This window comes from Gopherus flavomarginatus, chromosome 3 (genome assembly GCF_025201925.1).
Source record: "Gopherus flavomarginatus isolate rGopFla2 chromosome 3, rGopFla2.mat.asm, whole genome shotgun sequence".
Lineage (NCBI taxonomy): Eukaryota > Metazoa > Chordata > Testudines > Testudinidae > Gopherus > Gopherus flavomarginatus.
Window position 1 is genome coordinate 284,553,712 of NC_066619.1, and position 12,464 is coordinate 284,566,175.

Sequence of the window (12,464 nt, forward strand, 5' to 3'; positions counted from 1 at the left end):
TCCTCTGGCAGGGAGTTCCACAGGTTGACCATGCACTGTGTGAAGAAATACTTCCTTTTGTTTGTTTTAACAGCTTCTCTCCAGAAGTCAGCTAGGCCAGGGGCCCCGTGTTTACAATGTGCACTGGGGTCAATATTGTCCTAGTTCTGCCCCCGCCCCCCGGCCCCATCCCCGCATTAGGGTTGCTTTGGGCTGTGCATTTGTGCTTACAACCAGAAACGTGGGAGAGGAAACCAAAGATGAGAGCGGGAAAGTGGCTTATCTGAGGACAGACACCACAAAAGTGATTAAGCCAGAAACAAAGCCCTGACAGCCACTGCTGTGCCTGCTCCGTTGGACCACCCGGCTTTGATGGAGTTCGTGAGTCCGCACAGAAGCATAAAGCACCCAGGCTCACACATCGCACTGACCGCTTACATGTCATAATATGTCCCCGCTGGACTGCAGTCGCCTGCTCTACAAACCGATCCAGAGTGTCGGGGCCTCCACAGCGTTTCCCTCCAGATTCCATTATTCTCTAGCACTGCTCCGCATCCTCTGTCAAAGTGGCACAATGGACCGGGATGTGCACGATGCTCGAGGGAGCGACCACAGGAATGCTGAGAGGGAGGGCTGGACTTTGCTTCAGAGCGGGATATCAGCTATCAGTTTCAGCTGCAGATATTTGATCCCGACAGCTCGTCCAGCTAATAGTAACAGGATAAGCCATAAAATATGTGCTCTGATTTGGAAGTAGCAAACACAGCAAATAACCAATTATTCCAAATAGTTTACAGATTTCAACTCTTCTATTTTTTTGGCCCACGTTCTCCTCACTAGCTTGTCATTGGATGAGTTATTTGTATTTGTTACAACTAACGACACAGCTAGCCAACAAAATAAAAAGCCTTGTAATGATTTGGGGAAATAGCATGGGATCGCTCCTTCTGCTCCAAATTATCGTGATTATTTTACATCACAGTAGCACTTAGAGCCCCAACCAAGTTCAGCATCGCATTGCGGTAGGTGCACAGTGAGAGATGGATCTGACCCCAAACACCTAACAATCTAAACAGACCAAGGTGGGCACAAAGGAAGCACTGTCAGGCTCATTCTCCAGGGCGGGACGCAAGGCACAGAGAGACTATGGGTGTGTCTACACAACTGTTGGGAGGTGTGACTCCCAGCTCGCATAGACATACACATGATAGCGCCTGAAAATAGCAGGGTGGACACGGCAGCACGAGCCCATTGGAGAGTATAGGCACATATTTGGTCACCTAGCCTGAGCCACTATAGTCACACTGCTATTTTTAGGCACTAGCACATATACATCTCATGGGAATCATGCTGCACAGCTGCGGTATAGATGTACCCTGAGATCAAACAGGAAGTGTGTGTGAAAGAGGCAAGATCCGAACTCAGATCTCCTGAATCCCAGTCCAGTGCCTCATCCACAAAACCACCCTTGTTTTCAATCTGACCCCTGTGGATACATGTTCTTTACAGCTCACCTCTGTATAAATCCATGATATGCCTACATCTTAGATATCACATGCAGATCTGGTCGCCCCATCTCAAAAAAGATATATTGGAATTGGAAAAGGGTCAGAAAAGGGTAACAAAAATGATTAGGGGTATGGAACGGCTTCCATATGAGGAGAGATTAATAAGACTGAGACTTTTCAGCTTGGAAAAGAGATGACTAAGGGGGGATATGACTGAGGTCTATAAAATCATGAGTGGTGTGGAGAAAGTAAATAAGGAAGTGTTATTTACTCCTTCTCATAACATAAGAACTAGGGGTCACCAAATGAAATGAATAGGCAGCAGGTTTAAAACAAACAAAAGGAAGTATTTCTTCACACAGCGCACAGTCAACCTGTGGAACTCTTTGCCAGAGGACATTGTGAAGGCCAACACTATAACAGAGTTAAAAAAAGAACTAGATAAATTCATGGAGGACAGGTCCATCAATGGCTGTTAGCCAGGATGGGCAGGGATGGTGTCCCTAGCCTCTGTTTGCAGAAGCTGGGAATGGGCGACAGAGGATGGATCACTTGATGATTCCCTGTTCCGTTCATTCACTCTGGGGAACCTGGCACTGGCCACTGTTGGAAGACAGGACAGTGAGCTAGATGGACCTTTGGTCTGACCCAGTCTCCCTGCTCTTATGTTCCGATGTGTTTCCTTGAAGGCCCATTGGGCCTCATTTTTAACTTTCGAGTGTAAACTGGGATAACTCCACTGAAGTCAATAGAGCTATACCGGTTCCAAAATGGTGTGGATGGAGAACCAGGCCCATTCAAGAAAACAAACAAATGCTCTTCTCTCTGAGTCCAATCCTGCAAGGTGCATGGGGGAGAATTTAAGGCACAAATGGAAACTGGAGACTTTCCGTGAGAATCAGGCACCTAGCTACCTTTTGTACCTTTTAAATCCTTCCCCTCAGCACCTGCACTGAAATCAGCGAGAAGGAACGGGGCTCAAGATTGTCAGCACTGAAAGGAAAGTGTTGTACAGTGTATTAGGAGTGTGCGTCCATGAATTCAGAGCCAACAGATATTTCCAATGGGATTAGCAGCCCCTGATGTTTTACACTAGATGACAATTCATAGATTGTATGGCCAAAAGGAACCACTATGATCATCTGGCCTGACCTCCTGCATAGCACAGCCCAGAGAATTTCACCAAGTAATTCCTGCATCCAGCCCATCAGTTCTGTTTGCATCTTCCTTTGTGGGGGAAATTCACCGCTGCACAGCACAGATGAGCAGACAGACTCTCCATCAATCAAGTCCTATTCTGAAGGGTTAAGTGCTGCACAGGCTCCCAGCACAGCTGGTGTGAGGACTCATAAAGAGCAAACATTGAGATAACAGTGGTCAAAAGCTACTGGTTGTAAACTTTGCTACTTTCTCTGCTAGTTAGTTGCAAAACTGATCCAGTCAGGGAACAGAAGCAGCAGCACATTAACTAGCCAAAACAGCACAAGGTGCAAGAGTTTAAGATCTTTGGGGCAGAAACTCTGTCTACCAACAAGGTCTGTACAGTGCCTTGTACAATGATATCTCAGTCATGGTTGGGGTGTTTCTGGGCACTGTTGCAATACTAATAATAATTGAAAATAATAATAATTACGGGAATATCTGCAATGAACATTTACAGATCTCATAGTATTCAATGGCAACATTTACATACAGCTGCAAACAACAAATAAATCTGAGAATTTCACCAGGCCAATGTTGAAATATTGGAATTTCCTGAGGGATGGGGATTATCATTATGGAAGTGTTAGTTGCAACTCCACAGTGAAGGCTGAATTAAGCTGTGCACTACCCGAAGGCTGAATCCCTGCTTTATGTATGAAAAATACAGAATATCCAGCCCCTAAACATCCAGCACTTATCCTTGAATACATAATTAATGTTCTGAGACATTACAAATAAATCTGTTAACTAGTTTAGCAAATACAATTTTAAAATGGGTCCTTTAACAAATTTTGCATCTTCCCTTTGTCCCAAATTATCTTAATAACTGAATAACACAGATTCTTCAAACTTTCTGTGTAGTTAAAATTCACTGGAATCTTATGTGTGCACACACTATGCTTGAAGAAATTAAATTGTAATTAAGCTAAATTACTACTGATTGTTGTACGTAACTGTTATGCTTTACACAGTCTACGGATAAGACCAAGTCCACGGCTTGTGGAACTCTTAGATGGACCCATTGAGACATTACTTTTCCTCTATAACTAATCTGCATGCAACAGTTCTATTGGCTGCAGTATATTAGGGGTAGGCAGGAGATAGGGACACAGCTGTCAAGTGTTCTGATTGGTAGATTACTTGATCTAGCCCCATCACCGCATTGTAAATGTTCCATACCCCCATGCTAGCTTGGGCATCCGTATCAGGAAGGCACCACTCCAGGGAGAACAGAAGAACAATGTACCAAGGATCAGTACCAGCATTGACAATTTTTTGCTCTGCTCCAGGAATTAATTTGCGGCAGGTCTCTGGCCTGTGCTATACAGGAGATCCAACTAGATAATCAGAATGGACTTGGAATCTATGAGTTTGTTAACTCGAGGTAAAAACCCCATGTGGACATGCCCTAAGATATGGGTACACTAGTCTTAAACCTTGGATTGCCACTGGTGGCATATCCACAGCCTCCTGTCTCATCTTGTCTCACTGTCCTCCAGGGCCACATGGCCAAATCCAATCCCAGTGAGATCCAGTGGGACCCTGTGGACTTCAGAGGCATTGCATGTGTGGAATTTTTGGTCATAAAAGTTCTCCAAATATTTAACCTAAATTTTTGCAGCTGCAGCCTCTACACCCCATTCCTAAGCAACAAAAGGTCCTGTTTTTGTGCAAGGATCCTTAGCAATAAAGAACAAGGAGACAAGGAGGGTCAAATACATGAGGTGTCAGAGGTACAGCTTTAAAAACAGAATGGGTTCCAAGGTTTTCCCTGAGAGGCGTCAGCAGGTCTTTAGATCGTGAGGTTTATTATATTTAATCACATTCTTGTAGGGTTCCAGCACAGGGCACTGGAATCAGTTTATTGCAGCCTAATATTCTGTGGCTTTTATTTTAAATTAATGACTTGCAGCTTTTTTTTTTCTTTTCAAAATTTTACTTGAACTAAAACGAAAACATATTTACCTAAATTAAACGTGGGAGGGAAAAGGCTATTTATGGACCTTTGTTTCCATATGCTAAATCCCTGCAAAGCCACCCATTCTCCTTTCTGCATGGAGAAAGGAAACCACTTTGGGGGAAAGACACATTTTCCGGGCATAAAAAATATATTGGGTTTTAAAGGTACCTGTGTTCGTTCAACAGGACAGATGGGTCTGTGTAAAGAAGATGTGAACACAATGTACATGGCACATTGTACCATATCTGTATACATGCCACTGCAGGAATTTTCCTTGCAAAAAGCTACAGCAGCTACAAGAACCTACAGTGAAACAAATGTAACATACGCCATCATCTACCTGTTCAGTACAGCCTATGGAAGCCCATCTCGGTCTCTTTTAGCAGTAGAATTTCAACCTAGCCTTACCAAATCCAAGGGGATTTATTGTACCTAATCCCAGAGAAACACAAAGTTTAGATACAGACTCAGATCTGAATTGGTTTTGGCTTTGGCTTTGGCTCTGGGATTGAGTTTGGCTCTTCTTTGTTGTACACCTGAACAAATATCGAATCAGGTGAGGGCAGTGTTGGTGGGGTGGAATTAATTGGATCTATTCCAAGTAGGGAAATGGAAAGCAATGCAGCTAAATTCTTACTTCAGGGGTGCATGGGCAGCTCCTGTTGACTTCAGTAGGAGCAGAAATTGTCTTATAGTTTTTGGGTCAAATTCAACCCTGGTCTAAGCAGGTAGAACTTTGTCCTGACATAGAACCCACTGCAGGTCTACAAAGCTACACCTTGTGGCTAGACACAGAGCAAGGGACACAATTTTATCACCTTGTCTGGCAACAGTAACTACCCAAACTTTTAATTTTGCAAAAAACTCAAGGTGGGAACAAGATACTTCACTTCATTACAAATGGGCGAGAGGCGGAAAGATTTTACACCAACCGGAGGTCTTCCCTCCATACAGCTCTAGCCTTCAGAGCACTCCTCTAGACCTGGGGGACCAAGATTGCCCTGAAAACCCATCTTTGAAGCTGCTGCCTTCAAAGTATTTAGGCTGAAAATCACTCCAGTGCAGAGGACCAGTGCCATTTGTCTCTACAGGGCTTATATCCCACTTAAGACCAATGTTGAGGGCTTAAATGATGCCTAGTTCTCATGCTAGTCTCCTGAACAGGGACGGGTTTCAGCCTGAATAACTTTATCAGCTGTTCCCACAACTGATGAGAAAACATACCACTCTGACAAATGAACTGGGTAAATAAGATCTAAAGAATCAGCAACTGCCATGCAGGAACTGGATAATAGTCATCTAATCCCACATCTTGGACTCAAGCCCATATCCTTTCTTCTTCACCAGCCTAACCCTCTAAACCATGCATAGCTAGGCACTTATGATTGGAATAGGAGGGAGGATATTTTCTGGTCTTCCGCCCTAACCCCACCTCATTTTCTTTGACTTTAAGGGAAATGATTGACCACAGACAAACATACCAACAAACCGTCACTTTTCTAGAAGATCAGAGGAACCTTTTACCAAAAGCCCTGGTCCAATTTTTGGAGATTTTTTTAAAAAATGATAGTCTTTATGAAAACCAGGCAACCCACTTAAGTAATTTAGAAATGAAACAATACATACATGGAGATCGGCCCGAGAAGCTGGCATGTTAATTAGAGCGGAGCTGGTCATGCCCTCTGCAAGCTACAAATTAAAATGATTGGTTAGCAACGGGGTTAGGGAAACACAGTTCAACGTACAATGACAAAAGCAAATTTTAGAACAAAATTAAGGAATCAAAACAATGCAAAAGCCTTCAGAATAACAGAGCCACACTCTCCCAAGACCGGACACTGCCAGCATGAGGGGAGGATATGGGTCATGACCTGTAATCATTTCCATAGCTTTTTTTAGGAGAAGCTAAAATGATCAGGAAAATCCAAATTTGAGAAAAACGGAAGGGTTTGTGGGGGGTTGGGGTTGAGCAGTGTTAAGTGAATTTAGTGTTGGGGGAAAGAGATAGATTGACAGCCCTGGAGACTGAAAGTTTCCACCCATGGATCACGGACAGCATAGACAATTGCAGGCCAAGTGTTCCCAGGGTTGCTTTACCAATGTGCCTTCCTTGTCTTCACTAAGAAAATCAAAGCCCAGCCCAGAGGAGCATGATGACACCATGTCAAACACAACTTTGCTGTCAGCGTGGAGGGGAACTGGTCAGGTCTCCTGTCACCACCAGGGTTCCAGAGGACTGGTCTCTTCTCCCGACCCAGCTGACACAGGGCTCAGTTCCTGTCTATGCTGAGAGCGGAGTCGTGGTTAACATCATGTTAGTTAACACGAACCCCTTGAGCTTGTGCGCTTATGTCACCTAAATTTCTAGCACAGATGAGACCTGAGTTGAGGGACGAGAGTTTGGACTCCAAGGCCCAGTATCCTTGGCTTCTCTGCTGAGATTGGGGGCCAGTGATAGTGGGGTTTTGTGTGACTGTCCATTGGAAACTACACTGAGACTCCTGCTACGTAGAGGCCATGAATGAGGCTGGAATATGTTATAAATACTTTCTCACACATAAAGCAAGATGGCAGCTCACCCTGTCAACACACAGAACCAGGAGGGCGGGAACAATTTTTATAGTGCAAGTGCTAAGAGCCATTGAATCAAACTGTAAATCTGTATATGATGGAAACCGCTTCAAGACAGGGGGTGCGGCAGCACCCCCCAGCACCTCTAGTTCCAGCACGTATCAACAGAACCTGAAATGCAATGAGCTACATTCACTGCTGAGGCCAATGGTGTCAGCAGGAATGAATCTGGCCCAATGTGTTTTAGCACAGGCATTAGGAAACTCATGAGTCAGATCTGTTCTAAACAAGTGCTGAACGGAGCTGTTTGTCCTTGGCCAACAAACAGCTGTCTGGCTGGTTGTTAGATTGTCTCTTCACCACAGCTAATGCATCAGGCTGAAACTGGACTAACATCTCAAAAGGAGGAAATGTCTGAACTGCACATTTCTTTTGGGAGTGAGGAACGGTGGGATTAGCAATGGGAGATGCTCACCAAGAGACAATGTATTGATGTGAACATCAAGCTGAACTTGACAAATTTCAACCCAGTTACATATAGTTGCCAATGGCCCCTCACCATCCATGGAGTGAAGCATCCAGGGTGCTATAAGGGGGGCAGATTGTAATAACTGTGACATACTGGGGAAGGCTGATTCTAAAGCCAGGCTCTAGGGTGGAATTCCACTATCTGGGCTCAAGCCACAAAGTTTAGATCCAAACCCAGGCTTCCAGAGTGTCTGGAGCTGTTTAGGATCCAGGGGTTGGACACCAAGAGGGAGCCCATCCCCCGGTTCTCGACTGGAAAATCACCAATTCTGTGAGCACGGACTCAGATTTGGGCTTTGACTTCAGCCCATCCTCCACGAGTATCCTGAAGGTTTATGGCAGATTAAATTCAGACTGAGAGCCTTGTGATCTGTTACCCATCAGCTCCACCAGGAGAGCCAAGATTCTCCTTCCCACCTGGCTGGTCTGGTGGTCGGAGCACATCTTAGCTGAAAAGCACCATGGGGCTCAGATTTCCAAACGTGCTTGGTGCCATTACTGGGGGGACAGATTTCAGCTCCCATTGAGGGACCTAGATGACTTTTGAAAGAGCCCACTGAGAACGAGAGCTGCCGGGGGCTGGAAATCTGGCTGCTCTACCAGGTGTCTAAATGGACACTGAGCTTTTCTGGAAAACCTGGCTGACAAATATGAGTGAGTCCTTGCCAAAGTTCGGGCCCACAGGCATCTGGCAGAAGAGTTTAGTGTAACTGGGTGCCAAAGTGGCTTTCAGGAACCCTACAGGGGAGCCTGGGTGGAGTAGGGTACCCGTCTTGTGGGTCTCAGGCAGTGCATTTCTTGCTCTACGTTATTAACCACGACATTTCTAATGCATTATGTACACGGTAACAATGGGCACATTCCGCACACATTTTTTTTTAAACAAACTGATTGTCCCAACCCTGCTAGAGAGAAGGGTGCACCCAGCTTGGCGGCATCAGGGGCCGTTTTTTAAAACAAAGACAACAATGCGATCCTGTTCCCGAATTACATTCATCTGATGTGCAAGGAATCAAAACCAGACTTGGCAAGAAGGGGAGCAAACGGCTTAGAGACGTGCCGAGGAATACACAATGCTCTCGAGATGAGGAGAAAAATAACCCTTTCCCTCGCTTCAGCCACGATCAGACAATCAGTACAGAGCAATGCTGGCATCCACTTCCCTTCACACGTGTGTGCAAGCATGAGGCAGACAGGGAGTCCATACATGGCCGGGTAAAGTTTCCATTTGCCAAAGACAAGACAGAAAAATGCCCGAAGCAGTTTGGGACCAACTACAGAACGGTCGTCATTTCTATTCAATTCTACAGGACTAGAATTGCTTCCATAGTCCTTTATTTGTTTCTCACACATTAAATTCCACAAGACTTGTGCATAACAGGGTCAATTTTCATGGGCTTTTTGGGGTGAGAATGGGAAGGTTGTTTGGCTGCCAGGAGATTTTTATTAGTATTTTCTGGGAGTATTTCTGGGTTCCTGGACTGGGGGCAATTTCAGTGAAATGTATTTTTTTATTTGATTTGATTTGATTTATTACCAGCAGCTGTGGCTCCAGGCACCAGCGCTCCAAGCACATGCCTGGGGGCAGCAAGCCGCGGGGGCTGCCCTGCCGGTCTCTGCGAGGGCGGCAGTTAGGCTGCCTTCAGTGGCATGCCTGCAGGAGGTCCGCCGGTCCTGTGGATTCAGTGGCAATTCAGCGGTGGGTACGCCGAATCCGCAGGTCCGGCGGACCTCCCACAGGCAAGCCACTGAAAGCAGCCTGCCTGCCGTGCTTGGGGCAGCAAAAAAGCTAGAGCCACCTCTGATTACCAGATCCACTCTTTCACAACATAAACCCTTGTTTTACAACTTACCATAAATAGAAATGAATGTAGTATATACACAAATACAAATTATAAATTGGCCTATGGGAGTCCTAAAGCTGAACGGATGAGACCTTTCATTATCTCACGTTTAGGTCCAAATTTCTGTTTTTCTTACATTTAGCTGTGTAACCTGTTCATGAGTTGTCCTATCAAAACCCTACACAATATTACGCTTTTCTCCTTTTTCTTCCTATTTTCTTTGTTTTAATACCTTAATTTTGAGTTTCACTATTGTTGAGGGGGTTCTCTCTCCCGTAGTATCCAAAGAATGTTCTCAAACGATCTGATTTGGTGACAGCGATTCCTCCAGCAAACTCCAAAAAGTTCCACCAGATTTCTCAGTACAGGAGTCAGCTTTTTTCTTTCTCCTTTGTAAAACTCTGACTTGATGAGTTAATTTTTCTAGTGCCAGAATTTCCCACACTTTTTGATACCAGTCAGTAAATTTAGGGGAGTCACTCCTCTTCCACCATCTTTCTATGGCTGTTCCAGCAGCAACCAGGAGTGATCAATTCTTTAGGGCTTTTATAAGATGCAGAGTTTTTAGGACAATTTAGCAAAAACACTAAGCGGTTATCTGACAGCTGACACCATTATCTCCTGTATGGAGTCTCCAACAGCTCTTCAAAATGTCTTAATTTGGGGGCAGGCCCACCATATATGCCTCTATTTCAGCACATCATTTTGCCCACCCCTGTATCATACATTTCTTTAACTTTAAGGGGAGTTGGGTGCCTTTGATAAAGAATTTTAATGTAATTTTCTTTTATTAACCTGTTTATTGAGGTGGACAGACAATCGCTCCATATATTCTCCCGTTCCTCAGTTTTGGTGTCTATCCATACCTCAACTTTCCATCTTTTCATGAACACTGTTATTTAGTGTGGGTAACAGTGACTACTTTGTTAGGCATGGAGATAAGCCTTTGCGTTTCATGGATGTAGTGAGCAGTTTCTCAAAAGCTATCAATTTTCAGCCTAGGTTTGCCTTTTTGTGGGGAGTGGGGTGAAAAATGTCTCAACAGTATTGATACGGCTGGAATGTTGATATCTTTTGCAAGGTGCAGTTCAATGGAACATGTTTTTGATTCTTGTAAGACATGCCTAGAGCACTGGCAAGTACTTTTTTCCTTTGCTGGATGTATAAAATTGAAATGAATAAATAAATGGTTTAATTTCTTTTTACATATTGTGACAAAGTTCCACCTCTACCTTGGTGGGTCCTATGCTTATTGGCAGATTTGCTCACCTCAGTGATCTTCTCCACAGTCTAGATCAACTCCTCCTGTGTCTGATCGGGAGTTGGGAGGTTTGCGGGGAACCCGAGCCCGCCCTCTACTCCGGGTTCCAGCCCAGGGCCCTGTGGATTGCAGTTGTCTATAGTGCCTCTTGTAACAGCTGCATGACAGCTACAACTCCCTGGGCTACTTCCCCATGGCCTCCTCCAAACACCTGCTTTATCCTCACCACAGGACCTTCCTCCTGGTGTCTGATAATGCTTGTACTCCTTAGTCCTCCAGCAGCACAGCCTCTCACTCTCAGCTCCCTGTGCTTCTTGCTCCCAGCTCCTCACACGCACTTCCTCTCCTCTGGATCCTCCCCCAACTGGAGTGAGCTCCTTTTTAAACCCAGGTGCCCTGATTAGCCTGCCTTGATTGGCTGCAGGTGATCTAATCAGCCTGTCTGCCTTAATTGGTTCTAGCAGGTTCCTGATTACTCTAGTGCAGCTCCTGCTCTGGTCACTCAGGGAACAGAAAACTACTCATCCAGTGACCAGTATATTTGCCCTCTGCCAGACTCCTGTACCCCACTGGTTTGGGTCTGTCACAATATATATAAAAATTTAAACTTTAAGCTACTTCCTGCTCAGGGTTCTTTGAGGCACTCCATAGTCTCCACGCTTGGCTTCGAGAGCCTGACAGATCTTCGGGGCCAGAAACGTCTTAATCTGTGAACCTTGCGCAAACAGTCAGTACTAAAATAACAACAGTAATTGTCCCGCCAGTTGTTTTGTTCTTGATTAAAATAGACATTCAGGAGCAAAAAACAAAGAGGTAAAGACACAGGAATAGAAAATGTTAGAAAAGCACGAAAGATTTACTTTTACAACTCCCAAAGCAAAAGCAAAAGTATTGGTGCTCTGTGGATATTGAGCTCATATCGAGCTCTGTGGATGTCAAAGTGCTTTACAGAGGATGGCAAATATCATCATCGCTATTTTACAAGTGGAGAAACCTACAGCACTGAGAGGTGAAGTGATTTGCCCATGGTTACTGGCAGAGCCAGAACAAGAATCCAGCTCCCTCATGGGACAGGTCAAAGTCCTATATACCAGCCTATATAATGCCTATACAGACAGTATCCGTGGAATATGGGCATGTGCTATGTACAGTCCATCATTCCCACAGCCTCACAGACAGGGAAGTTGTCAGGTTAAAAAAAAAGATGAAAGAAAAACAACTTTTAATTGGTATGTTTTGGACACTTTGTGCCAAATTATCAGATTCAAGGCCAGAAAGGACCATAAGGAGACCTGACCTCCTGTATAGCCCAGGCCATCAGCGATGCATTAACCTGGCCACACAGCTGTCTAGACAAGGATTTAAAGGTTAACACATTTTGACTACCTCCTTCTAGAAGTCTAACGTAGACAAAGCACATCCTCTTTAATGCTGCTAAGCCGGTCATTTTAAGCACATGCTAAGCTGGACAAAGCCTTTGCAGTGCACATGTGATCAACTGCACATCAAAACTTAGAATCCAATGATGAAAATCTGGCCCATGGAACCTAGAGACAGGTTGAGGCTGGAGAACTACTCAGAAAGGAGTAACCACCCAGCTCCAACATCAT

General features: G+C 44.8%; 1 protein-coding gene across 7 annotated transcripts in view; it reads right to left on the reverse strand.

Annotated features, from left to right (window-relative positions):
- DYSF (dysferlin) overlaps positions 1–12,464 on the reverse strand; it is a 326,279-nt gene that overhangs the window by 77,372 nt on the left and 236,443 nt on the right. For 4 of the 7 annotated variants that reach the window (XM_050943287.1, XM_050943285.1, XM_050943286.1 and 1 more), the window contains one exon: positions 6,277–6,339. The exons of the other annotated variants lie outside the window; for them this stretch is intronic. In XM_050943287.1, the coding sequence (XP_050799244.1) occupies positions 6,277–6,339 (63 nt within the window). The remainder of the gene's footprint in view (positions 1–6,276; positions 6,340–12,464) is intronic. 7 annotated transcript variants of the gene reach the window in all.